The sequence below is a fragment of the Polistes dominula genome, unplaced genomic scaffold (assembly GCF_049000335.1).
Source record: "Polistes dominula isolate Pdom_NZ unplaced genomic scaffold, Pdom_raw_medaka contig_20, whole genome shotgun sequence".
Taxonomy (NCBI): domain Eukaryota; kingdom Metazoa; phylum Arthropoda; class Insecta; order Hymenoptera; family Vespidae; genus Polistes; species Polistes dominula.
This window is the reverse complement of record NW_028301147.1, coordinates 4,152,624-4,166,125: the sequence shown is the minus strand read 5'-3', so window position 1 is coordinate 4,166,125 and position 13,502 is coordinate 4,152,624. Positions and strand designations below refer to the sequence as shown.

The 13,502-nt window shown below is 33.8% G+C and overlaps 1 protein-coding gene across 1 annotated transcript; it reads left to right on the top strand.

Moving 5' to 3' along the window:
* Positions 1-3,442: 3,442 nt before the first annotated feature.
* On the top strand, positions 3,443-12,880 carry LOC107074229 (uncharacterized). Its single transcript, XM_015335483.2, has 3 exons — positions 3,443-4,788; positions 10,360-10,541; positions 12,105-12,880. Exons 1-3 carry the CDS (start codon positions 3,897-3,899, stop codon positions 12,318-12,320), a joined length of 1,290 nt encoding a protein of 429 aa, XP_015190969.1. The 5' UTR covers positions 3,443-3,896; the 3' UTR covers positions 12,321-12,880.
* The last annotated feature ends 622 nt before the right edge of the window (positions 12,881-13,502 follow it).

Sequence of the window (13,502 nt, the reverse complement as noted above, 5' to 3'; positions counted from 1 at the left end):
ATCTCGAGGAAAGAAAGAAAAGCAGGTCGACAACTCGATTCCGGCCTCTCCTTTCTATCTTGGCATCAACCTAACGTGCATTAAAGTTAAACGTTTTATTTTATCCTTATTAGCTTTGATCGGCAAGCTAGCTCGGCTTTAATTAACTGCTAATCGAACGGTCGATTAAATTAATCGAAGGAAAGAGATATTATCGTTTGAAGAGAAAAGAAAGGATGAAAGGAAGAAAGGAGAAAAAGAAAAAAAAATGAAAAAGAAGAAAGTTAAGAAAAAGATCAAGAGAAAGAGTAAGATTTAAAGTACTGATGTTAAATCTTAGATTGGAAAGATTTTGACATTGCACCGATAGGATAGTTATCTTAACTTTCCTCTTTTCCCTTACGTTTTAATATCTTCTTTCTTTCTTTTTTTTTTTTTTGTTACTTCTTTCCTTTTCTATTTTTAATAGTTACAGTGGATGCAATCGGACAAGGCGAATTTATCAAGCGAGAAAAGCGGGGATTGATGCGTTCGCGGAAGTGGATTCGAAAGTCAATGGCCTATAAACGTTAATACCACGCTGAGTAACGAAAGATAGCGAAGTGCTTTGTTACGGGACTTTATGAGCTCCTTTATTGCATCTCGCGATTTCTTAGCGATCGCCTTAGTCGCGAATGTGACTTGCGAAGCTACCCGTAATAATATTCTCTCAAGATAAATTCTATTGTTCGAGACCAAGAATAACCAAGTAGTACATCCCCATGACAAACCTTTTGAGTACTTATTATTGAAACTAAAAGATGAATAAACGAATAGAAATTGATCTTGACTAATTTTCAAATTCTATGACAATAGAATGAACGTTGTGATAATCCTATTAACTATTTTTTATTCTATTTAATAATAATATATTCAAATAATTTATGTTTGATTTAATAGATTATAAATTAGTATGAGTATAGTTGGTGATGAATAAGAAAATTCTTTGAATGTTCCAAATAAAACATTTCTAAGAAATAAATTATATTATATTATTTCTTAAAGTACTTGAATTGAAACGAAAAAATAACGAGAAATCTTATATAAACGAGACTTTTGATCATCAATTTAAAAAACCACACCATTTTTAAAAACCACAATTTAGAAAAGACAATCTAAATAATTAATAAAAAAATAAGAATCTAAAATATGTACTCGTACGATAAGTTCATAAAAAGAAATTTTCAATTGTCTAGATGTGTATTCAAGAGATTTAGGAAGTGATATTGAAAAAAAGAGAGCAAGAGAAGAAAGTGGGTAAAATATGAGAAAGGATGAAGAACAATCATAGTACGAGGAGAGGTTTAATCAAAACTATACTTCCGTTCGTAGGAACGTATCATACATAGATGCACATATATCTCAAAAGACTGACTTCGAGTCCCTCCATCAGTTGAAAAAGCCCTTTGATTTGTTACAGGATCGATAAACGAACCGTACAAGAGTATAAAGAGTAACAGAGATAGACAGATAAATTGCGGAAAGATAGAAATAGTGACGAGAGGTGTCATAGAGGTAGGTAGGTAGTAGAGACTCCGGTGTGTTAGCCGACAACAGCAACGCTCGGAAGTTCGCGCGATGAAATTTACGGCGAGAGCCAATTCCCCCCTCCCCCTCTCCTCCTGCCTCTTGCCAAATGGAAGAACGTCCACGACGAGGTTTTATTCGTTTACGGCTTATCGGCACCCCTCTCTCAACGTGCACCTCCCCTACCCTAAACCCATCTCTCCCCTCTCTGTCTCTCTTTTTCAGCTTCTCTTTCTCTCTTTTTTTCGTTGGTTGCACCCAACAGCAACCCTCTCTATCGAGACTCATTTGTTTTTGCTTATCGCAAAAGTTAGCTCGGGTGACACGTGAGGGTGCCATCGTAAATATGACGGACGAAAGGCTGTTACTACTATGTTTGCTTGCTTGAAATAAACCAACAGAGAAGGTGATAGCCTGTTAGAATCTCAGTTTTTAGCAGAGGAGTAGGGAGAAGAGATGGAACAAGAGGGGGATTTGGTTTGGTCGTGTTTCACTTATATAGAAGGTTGAAAAGAGAGAATGATAGAAATAGAAAACACCACACTCAACGACGTCCGAGTTCCGATCGATATTTCCCCACCTGGTCTGTCCAAATCCCTGGTAATGAAGTTAACTTCTTTTATGGTTGAGTATTTTAGTTGGATATATCTTAGGATATACTTTAGGTAGAATAGAAATAGTCGAGACACATGGTTTTTCTTAGAATTCGCGGGACGAATTTACCAAAGAATCGCGTGATAGAATGAGTAACTAGTTTCTATCCGACTAATATAGAGAGAAAGAAAGAAAGAGAGAGAAAAAGAGAGATATCATTTTCTTATCTTCTCGTTTAGCTTTTGATGGTCGTTAAAAGGACTGACGTGTATATGTGTATGTAATTTTCTGATCGTACTGGGATCTCGATTTATTGTGTCGATTAGGGTTTACGGCTGCCAAGTTTTAAGGGGTGCTACTGAACGATCGTTAAGCTTTATTATTATGTCGAATCCATTTGAAGTGTTGAATCGTAATGTTTGATCTTCCATCGTATCTATACACACGATTTCATAATTATTTCATTCACATATCGACATTAACATGAATTCTAATTAATATGACATTTAAAAATGTTTCCAGAAAAAATCCATCATTAATTATAATTTTAACCCTAACACTTTAGTAAAATTACCATTTTACAAAAAGCTTGGTACGATTATATCGAAAAAATGTTCTTCGCCTAGACTCCATTTGATTTTCTTTCCTTTGACCTTTTTTTCTTTCTTAATCGCCAAGCCTAATTGGTCAATTACGCTCATTACCGTCCCCGACGTAGGAAGGCGAACTGCCCGATTAAATCTCTCTCTTTCTCTCTCCTTCTCTTTCTGAACGCATCACTCTTCACCCCTCGCTCTTTAATCCCTTCCATCCCCTCCATCATCACCATCACTACCACTACCACCACCATCGGATCCGTTGCAGTCGCATTTGCATCAGAAAATCGAGTAGTATTATGCTGGAAAAATATATATATAGCCTAACAGCCTTGGTTTGCTAACATAAACTCCGTCCACAAGTAGGCGGAGCCATTTTAGTAAAGCCTCCATTGATGGAACGAAGCCTCGCCCTGTTTCTACTCTCTCACTATATCTTTCTCTCTATCTCTCTTATTCACCCCTATTCCCCTCGTCATATATCCCTTCCTCATCCTCCTTGTCTGACTCTAACTCCCACGTCCCCACTCCCAAACATTTGCTTCCAATCCCCCTCCCGTTGGAGTAACCCTCCACGTCGTATTTCTCCCTTCTCTTTCTTCCTCATACATTTGGACTCTTTCCTGCTCCCTTCCACGTTCCCATCAATTCCCCCACCATTAGTCCAGTCGCTGCAGGATGCAAAAAGAAAAAGTCCGGTTTGGTGTTGGCAGAATGCTCTAAGTCAGTCTACACGGAGAGCTCGACTCGTTCGGCGGCTGTTCGCTAGGTCAGCTGGTAGTGATCTCATCATCGATCCTTGTAGACAGCTGTCAAAACGAGTGACAACGTAATATAATTATTACCTGACGATATCATCATTCACATTTATTTATCTGTCTTAGCTGGTTTTTAATTCGATCAGTCTTATATAAACAGGGATTAGCTTTAGTGTGATTTCTCAAGGTGATATATATGCAATATACATAGACATATATACATATATAGATCGTAAAGACTGTTTGATCGATTCGATCGTTTTTAATACAAATCAAGGTTCATTGAAGACTCAAAAAAAAAACAAAGAAAAGACGAGGAAGTTTACGATAACTCGTGATGAGTTATCGCAAAGTCTGAAGGTTCAATAAGTTAAACGCGATCAAGTGAAATCAGAGTTTAAGAATGACAGTACTAAGGATGACCTCGCCGGTGACGCCTCCATCGACCAGTCCAGGATCGGCCGACGAGGCACAAGCACCGCAACCTAGTGCCAGACCAGCTCATCGATTGAGTTTTTCCGTGGCCGCATTGTTAGCGGACACTATAAAATCACCGGAATCATCCAGGAGGCAAGACCCTTTAAAGATTAATTTGGAATCATCACCGATCTCATCTTATTCATCGGTAGATCAAGATCTCCTGACGACGGTAACTTCAAATAACACATCTTCGAAATATCCTAGTGATCTACGAACGAACAGATACAATCTAACAGCGTCACCTAATTCAGATGCTAAAACACCACCTTATACATGTAATTCGCCACGAATTACATCAGAAATAAGAACACCACCTTCGAGATACACAGAAATAGAATTAGGCTTAGAATCACCTACGGAAAGATGCACGTCTTATGGGACAATTGATTATAGGATCAGAACCAACAGCGATTCTGCTACTTCTTCGGATACCGTGTTACTCAAATGTTCAGTACCATCTCCTAAAACAACGAACAATTCTCAAAGAGATTATGGTTCTCAGTCACCAAGAAGTAGTTCTCAAGAGGAAGGAAGATCCAGGTGTTCCGAGATCGAAGATATCGATGATGACGATGAAAATAGTCTCGTAGATGTTGAAGATCTTCAACAACATCCATCCAGTCCTACACCAGTTAGACCTACTCCTGCTTACGTAGCTGGTTTCTCAACGTTAGGAAGCATTCCTGGTATTCCACCTGGTCTTCATCCTACCGTTTGGGGCTCTGGTCATCATGCTGTTGCTGCTGCTGCTGCTGCCGCTGCTGCTACGGCATCATTTTTCCCTTCTCATTTCGGTCATCATGCTCCTTTAAACGGTAAGTTCATTTTATCTTTGTTATTTCTTTTTCTTCGTTTTTTGTTCTAAATTCAATTTGAATCGTTCGCAATTAGTCGTGGAGAATCACTGAACGCGTTGAAACACACCATTTCCAAATATTCTTTGAACTTTGGCTTGATTCCAATTGCACTCTTTCTTTTTTTGTTTTTGGATTATTTTACTTGTTCGAAACTAAGAGCATAAATTTCAATGGTTAAAGTCAGTTCAGATCTATTATTTAACTATCTTGTAAACCCATTTTACGATTATAGAACTTACAATTTTATTTTACTACTTTGATTATAAGTTTTTAGAATTAATTGCATATTATTTTGAGCTTGTTATAATTAATTTTTCGATGAATATTTTAAATTCGACTAAATGAATTAATTCAAAATTTTTTTAAAATTAAATTCAAACATGAAATTGATAGAAATAGTTAAAACAACAATAGTATATATATATATATATATATATATATATATATATATATATATATATATATAAAATTAATTTTACAAAAACCGAATGAACTTGAACATATAAAAAAATAAAATTTATATGTCCTTCATTGTTATAACGTAAGTAAAAGAAACCTGAGAATTCATTTAAAATAAAAAGTATCATCTTTACAATATTAATTATTGAGGTCAGGGTTTATTGATCGAGCAAAATACTTTTGTGAGATCAAATGGAAGGGGGCAAGAGGGCGAGGTCAAGTGTACAATGATCGTGCATGGCTCTTGTGGGGTTTTGAATTTTGGTATCGAGACAATGTTAACGATTATGAGGAAGAAGGTACTTCCGGTAACAATCGAAAGGTCATCGTTGGAAAAAAATCGATTGGTTGGTTCAACTAAAAATGCTGACCACGCTTCTACCTTGCGATAGCCTACCGTCGCATCGCGTTTAACATGTTTGAATGTAACAAACCCCAGATAGGTTTTTTACACTTTTTTTTCTTTATATTATTTATTTTCTTATTTTTTCATATTTTCTCATTTTTGAGAGACAGATGATTTTTTTTTTTACTTGCTATAAGAAATTTAATCAAGAATGATAAAATACTTTTACGAATGAATTAAAATGATATTAATTGCATAAGTAGTACGATAAAATTACATAAGACACATTAAATATAATGCATCTCTCGTTAAAATGTATTCTTGAGAACATAACTTATCTTAATAAATTATTAAGTATATTAATGTTTTCTTTTTTATTAAGATACTTGATTTTCCAATAAATAATAATAATTTATAATAATTAGTAACGTTTCTACTATCTATCTCTCACTATCTATTTTTTTTTTAATTTATTCGAGGATATAATATAACCGTGTGTTAGGGTAATCGTTATAAATTTGTTCATACGAGAACCCTAGGAATAGGACGCGTAAATCATAATTTTAAAATATGAATTATACATTATAACTTTTCACACCCTCTCATCTTCAACTTCTTACCAAACTTTATTTCCTAAATTTTTGAGAGAAGTAGCAAACACTTCTCGAGTAAAATTACGAGATGAAACTTTAAAAAATTCATATCTGTTCAAAAAAAAAAAAAAAGAAACGTGAGTTAGTCCGTCATTTTAAAGATGATAAATTTTTAAAATCAAGAAGAAAGTGATTAATAACTGTCTATTAAAAGAATAAAAATAACCTACCTTGTATCGGTCATTATAAAAATAACATAATGAATCGCACAAATGAATAAGAAATATTGCATCAATTTAATGATTTTTAAAACGGACAATAAAAGGAAGTATTCGTAACGTATTGATTAATCCAATAGAACGATATCCATCATGAAATCTTTTCTTGGATCGAATCGATCGAGAAATAATCACCGTAGAGGATCGAGTCGTTCATATTATAGCCGATAGTTATGCAATTCGAACAAAGGATGTGAAAAGCAGAGAAACCTCGTATCTATTTTCAATCGTTGATGTATACAGCATCAAGATAATCTTTGCTTTCTCGTTATTAGTTATATCAACTACATTAGTAGTTAATTATTTCGAATGTACATACTCGTACCGTTTTTTCGAATTAAAAAAATTTCCAATTTTTTTATTTTTTACTTTTATTTACCCCCCCCCCCCCCTTCGTCGACTGTATGCAACGAATCAACGAACGAATGGATAAAAAAAAAGACATATAAAGAAGCCAAAAACAAAAGAATAAAATAAAGAAGGTAAAGAAAAATAAAAAAATAAAAAAAGAGAAGGAAGAAAGATCCACGAATTCGGAGAGACTAATTGGGACCCTTAGGTCTCCCTGAAGGAGAAGAGGAAGCTCAAGTATACAAACGCGTTTAGAGTAGTAGGAGGAGAATACAACACAACAAGGAGTACGAGGACTGATCGTAAGTCCTCCTACCTTACAACGGAATCCTTGATTTTCTCTTTCTCTCTCTCTCTCTCTCTCTCTCTCTCTCTCTCTCTCTCTCTAAAAAAGATGCGAAAGAGGATCGAGTAAAGGATGTTCCTTTAGTAAACCAACCAAAAGGACGATCTCAGTAGAGAAGAAGAGTAAGGGCTGGGGGTGAGGTAGGGGGTGATATGGTGCTGAAGACGGTGCCTGTCGAATTTGAAATTCAGAAACGACTACGATCCTGCTGCCTCTTTTGTTTCGTATAGGTTTTTCTCTCTCACTCTCTTTCTCTTTCTGTCTTTCTCGTTCAGTTTGCCGCAACATGGACTCAACAAGAGAGCCGTTCACCTTAGCTCTACAAATCTGTCAATTGTCTGGAGACAAATCTTGTGGAATATAACCGATATATCCTTTGAAGAAGGAGAATGAGAATGAGAAAAGGAAGATGAGAGAAAGAAAGAGAAAGAGAGATAGAAGTAGATCCCAGTAGTTGTAGTAGTCCTACATTCCTACCTCAGCGTGTCTGTCCTCGCTGTTTCGAATCCTCCTCCATCTACTTACTCTTATCCCTTTTCTCCTTTTCTCCTTCTTCTCGTGTCATACGATTCGAACAACAAGCCCATCTTCTTCGACGAATCGTATACTACACACAATCTTCTTTTTCTTTACCTTTCATTCTTTTTTTTTCTCTTGTCGAATCTTCTATACGTTTGTCGTAGAAATTGTTCACTAAGAATACAAAATAAAAGTAGAAATACAAATGTGTATATTTACAAATGTAATTTTATGTATTGGTATTTTATTTATAGTATTGATAAAGATGTAATTAATTTATTAAGTGCTATGTTTTAATAATAATATTTAATTACAATTTTATCTATCGAATTTTATTTCCAAAAAAATATATATGCTTTCAAAAAATATGTAAATTATAGTATATTAATTTGATGTAGAATAAATAACAAAATGTAGAATTATTCGTTATTTTGACTAAAAAATCTATATTTTACCATTAAAACTTAATTTCTTTTTATTACACGTCCATTTAATCTCTACAACGACTTACAATGTATTTTTAATTCTAGATTCGAAGAATACGATAAAAAGAAATCATACTTCGTGCAGATTTAAAAGGGAAATAGTATCTGTCGGAATAAATATTGGTTCAAGGGGGTACTAGTGTATATATATATATATATATATATACACCGTGTATAATAACAATTGAAATAAAACATATACATATTATAAGATTTACATATTATATATATATATATATATATATATATATATATATATATATATAATATGTAAATCTTATAATATGTATATGTTTTATTTCAATTGTTATTATACACGGTTATAAATTTCGTTCAAGATGAGACTCCACATCAGTGACGACGGGTATACATATTTATGCGTTACTAAATAGCACGCTGACGGAACGATTAAGTAGCGTGCTCGTACGCGCGGACAGCAAGGCGTTTGTCTTGCCGATTTTGCAACGTCCTTTTGCCGAGTAATTTATCGCGAATCATGGCACGCCGGTGTGCACACTGTTTACTGCCCGGATCGAACGAAGAAACGAACGAACCAACCATCGCCATTGATCGAAGATCCATAGAACTATAAAGTGATTTTCTCTCCTATTCTTTAATAATTTATCCCTTTCCTATCAAGACATTTGCGAAAAACGTAATGCAAAAAAAAACGAAACTAAATCACATAAGCATTTATAAATATAAATAAATAAATTTAAATAAATAATTGTTTATTAATTAATTCAAGGCGTCATTGATAACAATATGTATATTTATAATGTGTAAGTTAATTCATTTTGATTAATATGTAATGTAAAATTACTCACCATGTTATTTTTGTTTTTTTATACAATACTATATTATAGTCGTTTTCTTGGTTACAGGAAAGAAGAAATTATTCTTTTATTAGTATTCATCGGTTTGAAAATAAAATATAGATCGGAAACGATCTTTCGATCTTTTTCTCACGATTTGACTGTAATATAGTTGATAGTTTTTATCAAGATCAACGAAAAAAAAAATATATATATATATATTCCGAATCAAGAGGAAAGATCGGTTGCTAGGGTAGTTATTGCTCAAGCTAATAATCCCGAGTAAATTTGAAAAACGGCGGCTTTTTAGTTTTTCTCGTTCATCCGGTTAAAGAAATAAAGAAGGACAACAAGTACACGCGTTAAGTACTAGGTAACCGAGACAGGGTGTTTCTTCAAGAATAAAAAGTACGAGGTATAAAAGGAAAACAAAAAAGATCTAGGTCTTATAAACAGAAACAATACAACAAGCGGTGGGCCTCATCCGTGGGCCGGAATTTTGCGGTCGACCGACAAAAACGTAATGAGGCCAGTTTGCGGCGCCGTTCCGACGGAAAAATTATGAATCGACTATCTAAAGAAATGTAGAGGAAGATACACACTCTCTTTCTCTCTCTCTCTCTCTTTTGCTGTTCTTGTATTCTATAAAAATAAGAAGAGTCAACGGGCACGTTTCCCTTTCTTTAACCCCTTCCCAAAGCAAAAACAGGACATTGCGGTCGGCTCTCTTTCCACCTGGTCTCTCACCTTAGGCGTGCCCGGAACGCACCTCCAGACTCCTTCCAACACTCAAAAACGAACAACCTGTTGTTGTCCTATTCTATTTTATCCTAATGTTATTTTCTCTTTCTTATGTTACCTTACGTCCCCATCAAACTGTTCTTTCGTGCTTCTTAATCTTTAACGTTGTAACTACATGTGTTGGTATCTATTTATTCTTATCTTACACTTTTTCTTCTATCGTATTTACTAAATTAATTGGTCATTGTTTCTGGAATTGTTTAGGTTAGAGTAATTTATTTTTTTCCTCTTTTATATATATAATTGAAAAATGGGTTCAAACGAAATAATAATGATTATTTTAGTGGTTATTTCTATCCTCGTAGATTACAAGATAAATTGAGTCATGCTATCTAAATTTAATTTATTCAACGTTTCACAACAAACATCCAAATTTAAGTTATCACAAACTAATTATATACAATTGCAATTTTGAATATAATTTAAGTAATATTTTTAATTTGTTTTTTTTTTTTTTAATTAACTTTATGATGCGCAAAGATACCAGAAATTTTCAACGGAAATATAATTTATTTTTTCTTTTTTTTTTTTGGTAGAAAATGGAGAACCCGCAAAGATCAAATGCAACCTCAGGAAACACAAGCCCAACCGGAAACCGAGGACACCGTTCACGACGCAACAGTTGCTAGCCCTGGAGAAAAAGTTTCGTGAGAGGCAGTATCTCAGTGTTGCCGAACGAGCCGAGTTCTCGTCTTCGTTGCATCTAACAGAAACTCAGGTTGGTACTACATAAGTAAAGTCCCTTTTCGCAGAACTTCTAATGGTACTAGTCACGAAGTAATTATCTTGGCATTTCGTCAAGCGAGAGACACGTTTCTCTCTTGCTATTAATATCTTCCTCTCATCTTTTACTTCTTCTTCTTCTTCTACTTCTTCTTTTTCGTGAGAGAATAGTATAGTTTTGTATCATTTTCTGTTACATTTGTACGACAATTTAAATGTTTGACAGCTGCTATTAGACTCGGCAAATGAATAAATAACGTTTAGGCTAATTTACAAAACATTGTAGCATATAGAAAAATAAAATGATATTTCTGTTACAAAATACAGCAAATAGTAAGAATAAAAATAGAACCAATAATTCATTGATTTAAACACATTTTTATTTGCTTCTTTTACTTGACTTAGAAATAAGACATTTTATTTCTATTATTTTTGTGCAAACATAAATCGTTAAACATTACACATTCTTAGCATACGTGCAGTAATTAGCGTACGTAAAATGCATATATGTTGCATGACGGTAATGTAACGACATGATGAAAGAATGAAAGAGTGTATGTAGAGAAAGTAGAGGATTGAGAGGAGAACTATGAGGGTGAGGGTGGTCGAGGAACGTTAGACGGTAATTTTATTAATACACTACAAATTGGCTGAAGCACGTTTTGCGATACCACACGATGACCGTACAGCAATTATACCTTGGCCGAAGTTTAAGTACTCTCATTTTCCTCTCTTCTCCCTTCCATCTTCCTTAACCTCCCTCTCCTTCGTTTTTGGTGATTTTTAGATAATATATATATCCATTTCCCATCACTGGGAGTTCGTCATACTTAATCGCAACATTTTCATCGTTAAACTCAGAACTTTAGATACTATAACTATGACTGCAACCGATCTGACCAACACACACATATACATACATATATACATATGTACATACTTGAACATAATGCGCGTAGATATTTCTAAATGTCTGCTCGTAAAATCCTCTTCTAGTAACTTGAATTTAATAGAACGGCTAAGATGTTTTCGTACTTAATGATCCGACGTGATAATTATCTCGAAAGATTATCTACCGAGATAATTAGATCGGTTGTGAGGAGTTCATGCTTGATCTTTATGCGAGAAGATTTCTGTCTCTTTCTTTTTCTCTTTAACTACTCCCTTTAGAGAATTTAACGATTGAGATGGGTGATTTGATCGTTTTACGTGATGCCTAATTCGACGAATATATTTCATTTCATCTTTCTTCAACCTCGATCATAATCTATTTTAACATTTATTTAGATACATCTAAGAAATAAATGTTATCAGATAAATCGAATTTTTGTAAATAAATTATTCAAACGAACTGACTACGATGATAGATAAAAATGTTGAATAAAATCTGTTGTAAAAAAGTAAAAAAAAATTAACCGAATTCAATTCGAAGAAACGAAATGATCACGATGAAAGATCCAAATGTTGAAATAAATTTTTAAATTGAAATTTGTATTTTTTTGTTTTAATTGAAATAAAGTTTTTCTCTACTTTTCTTCCTTTTTTGTATTGGTTTTAGGTGAAAATCTGGTTTCAAAATAGACGAGCAAAAGCGAAACGTTTGCAAGAAGCGGAACTCGAGAAGTTGCGAATGACTGCTGTGAGACAACATCACACGGCTCTTTATGGTTCGCATCCGGGACTTCTACCTGCCGGACTCTATCCCATGGGAATGCTATCTCATCCTGGGCTGACGCCTCATCATCCGATATCTCAACATCCTTCGAGAGAATGAAACTAACGTCCTAGAATCTATGATTCCAAACTTGTCCTTCTTATCTAACAAGAGGAATGACATTAAACGGGTATTCTGTGTACCCTTTAGATTTTCCTTCGAAAGAACAAAAAAAAAACAGCCACTGGATTGTTTTCGATTATTTTTCTTATAGAAAAAAAAAACTCAAAGAAGATTTTTAATCTAACGATACACAAAAAAACTCTCCATCGAAAATGATGAATTATTTTCATTTTTTGTTTTACTTTAAAAATGACAAAGTAAAATTACTTGGAATATCGACGATCCGCAGTTGTGCCAATTGTTCCTTTAGAAATAACAAGGAATGAGACTATAATGACTAATAATAAATCCTGTAAATAAACTGTAAATAATTTGACAAAAGGAATGACAAGAATAAATTGTAAATAAAAGATACGAATAATGTGCGTGAGAAAAAAAAACAGTCAATGCGAATCGATTCGAGTTGTTGGAAAATTGAAAAGAAAAAGAAAAAGAAATAAATCGATTTTGCTCGACTGATCTCAACTCTACGCGATTTTGTGTTTCTTGTTTTCCAATTTTGTACAAATGTAGATATAAGTGACGCGGGGAAAGAGTAGAAAAGAATTATTTAATAAATCCTAATATCTAAAAAACGAAAAAGAAAAAACCTTATTCTTTTTTTAATAAAACACACTCACCAACTTATTCCATATGATATTCGTATATCCAACTAAAAATAGAAGAAAAAAATCATTAAAACAAACTCCCAAGTATTCGAACACCTTAAAGAACACCAATAAACAAATTCCAATCCTTAACAGTACCATCAAAAACAGAGAAAAAACTCAACGCATATATAAGAATTCTAAAAATGTGTCCCATCATAGGTGTTCCTCAGTTAACTAACCATTTTGACGAGTTTCTAAAAATTTAAAAAAAAAAAGAAATAATATACCCCCATCTAAAAAATAATTAATTGCAGATAAGATACTTAAATACCAGGTGTTCCTCAATTAACCCACCGACCTGAGGAGTCTTTAAAAATTTCCCCCAAAAAAAGAAAAAATGATAAACCCATCTTAAAAACGTCATGGCAGATAAGAGATCGGTAAGAGGACCTGAAAAGTTGAATACAAACCTTGTAGAAAGTCTTAAAAGTACTTTGATGATTAGGTTTATATACTCGGTCAAAAGATA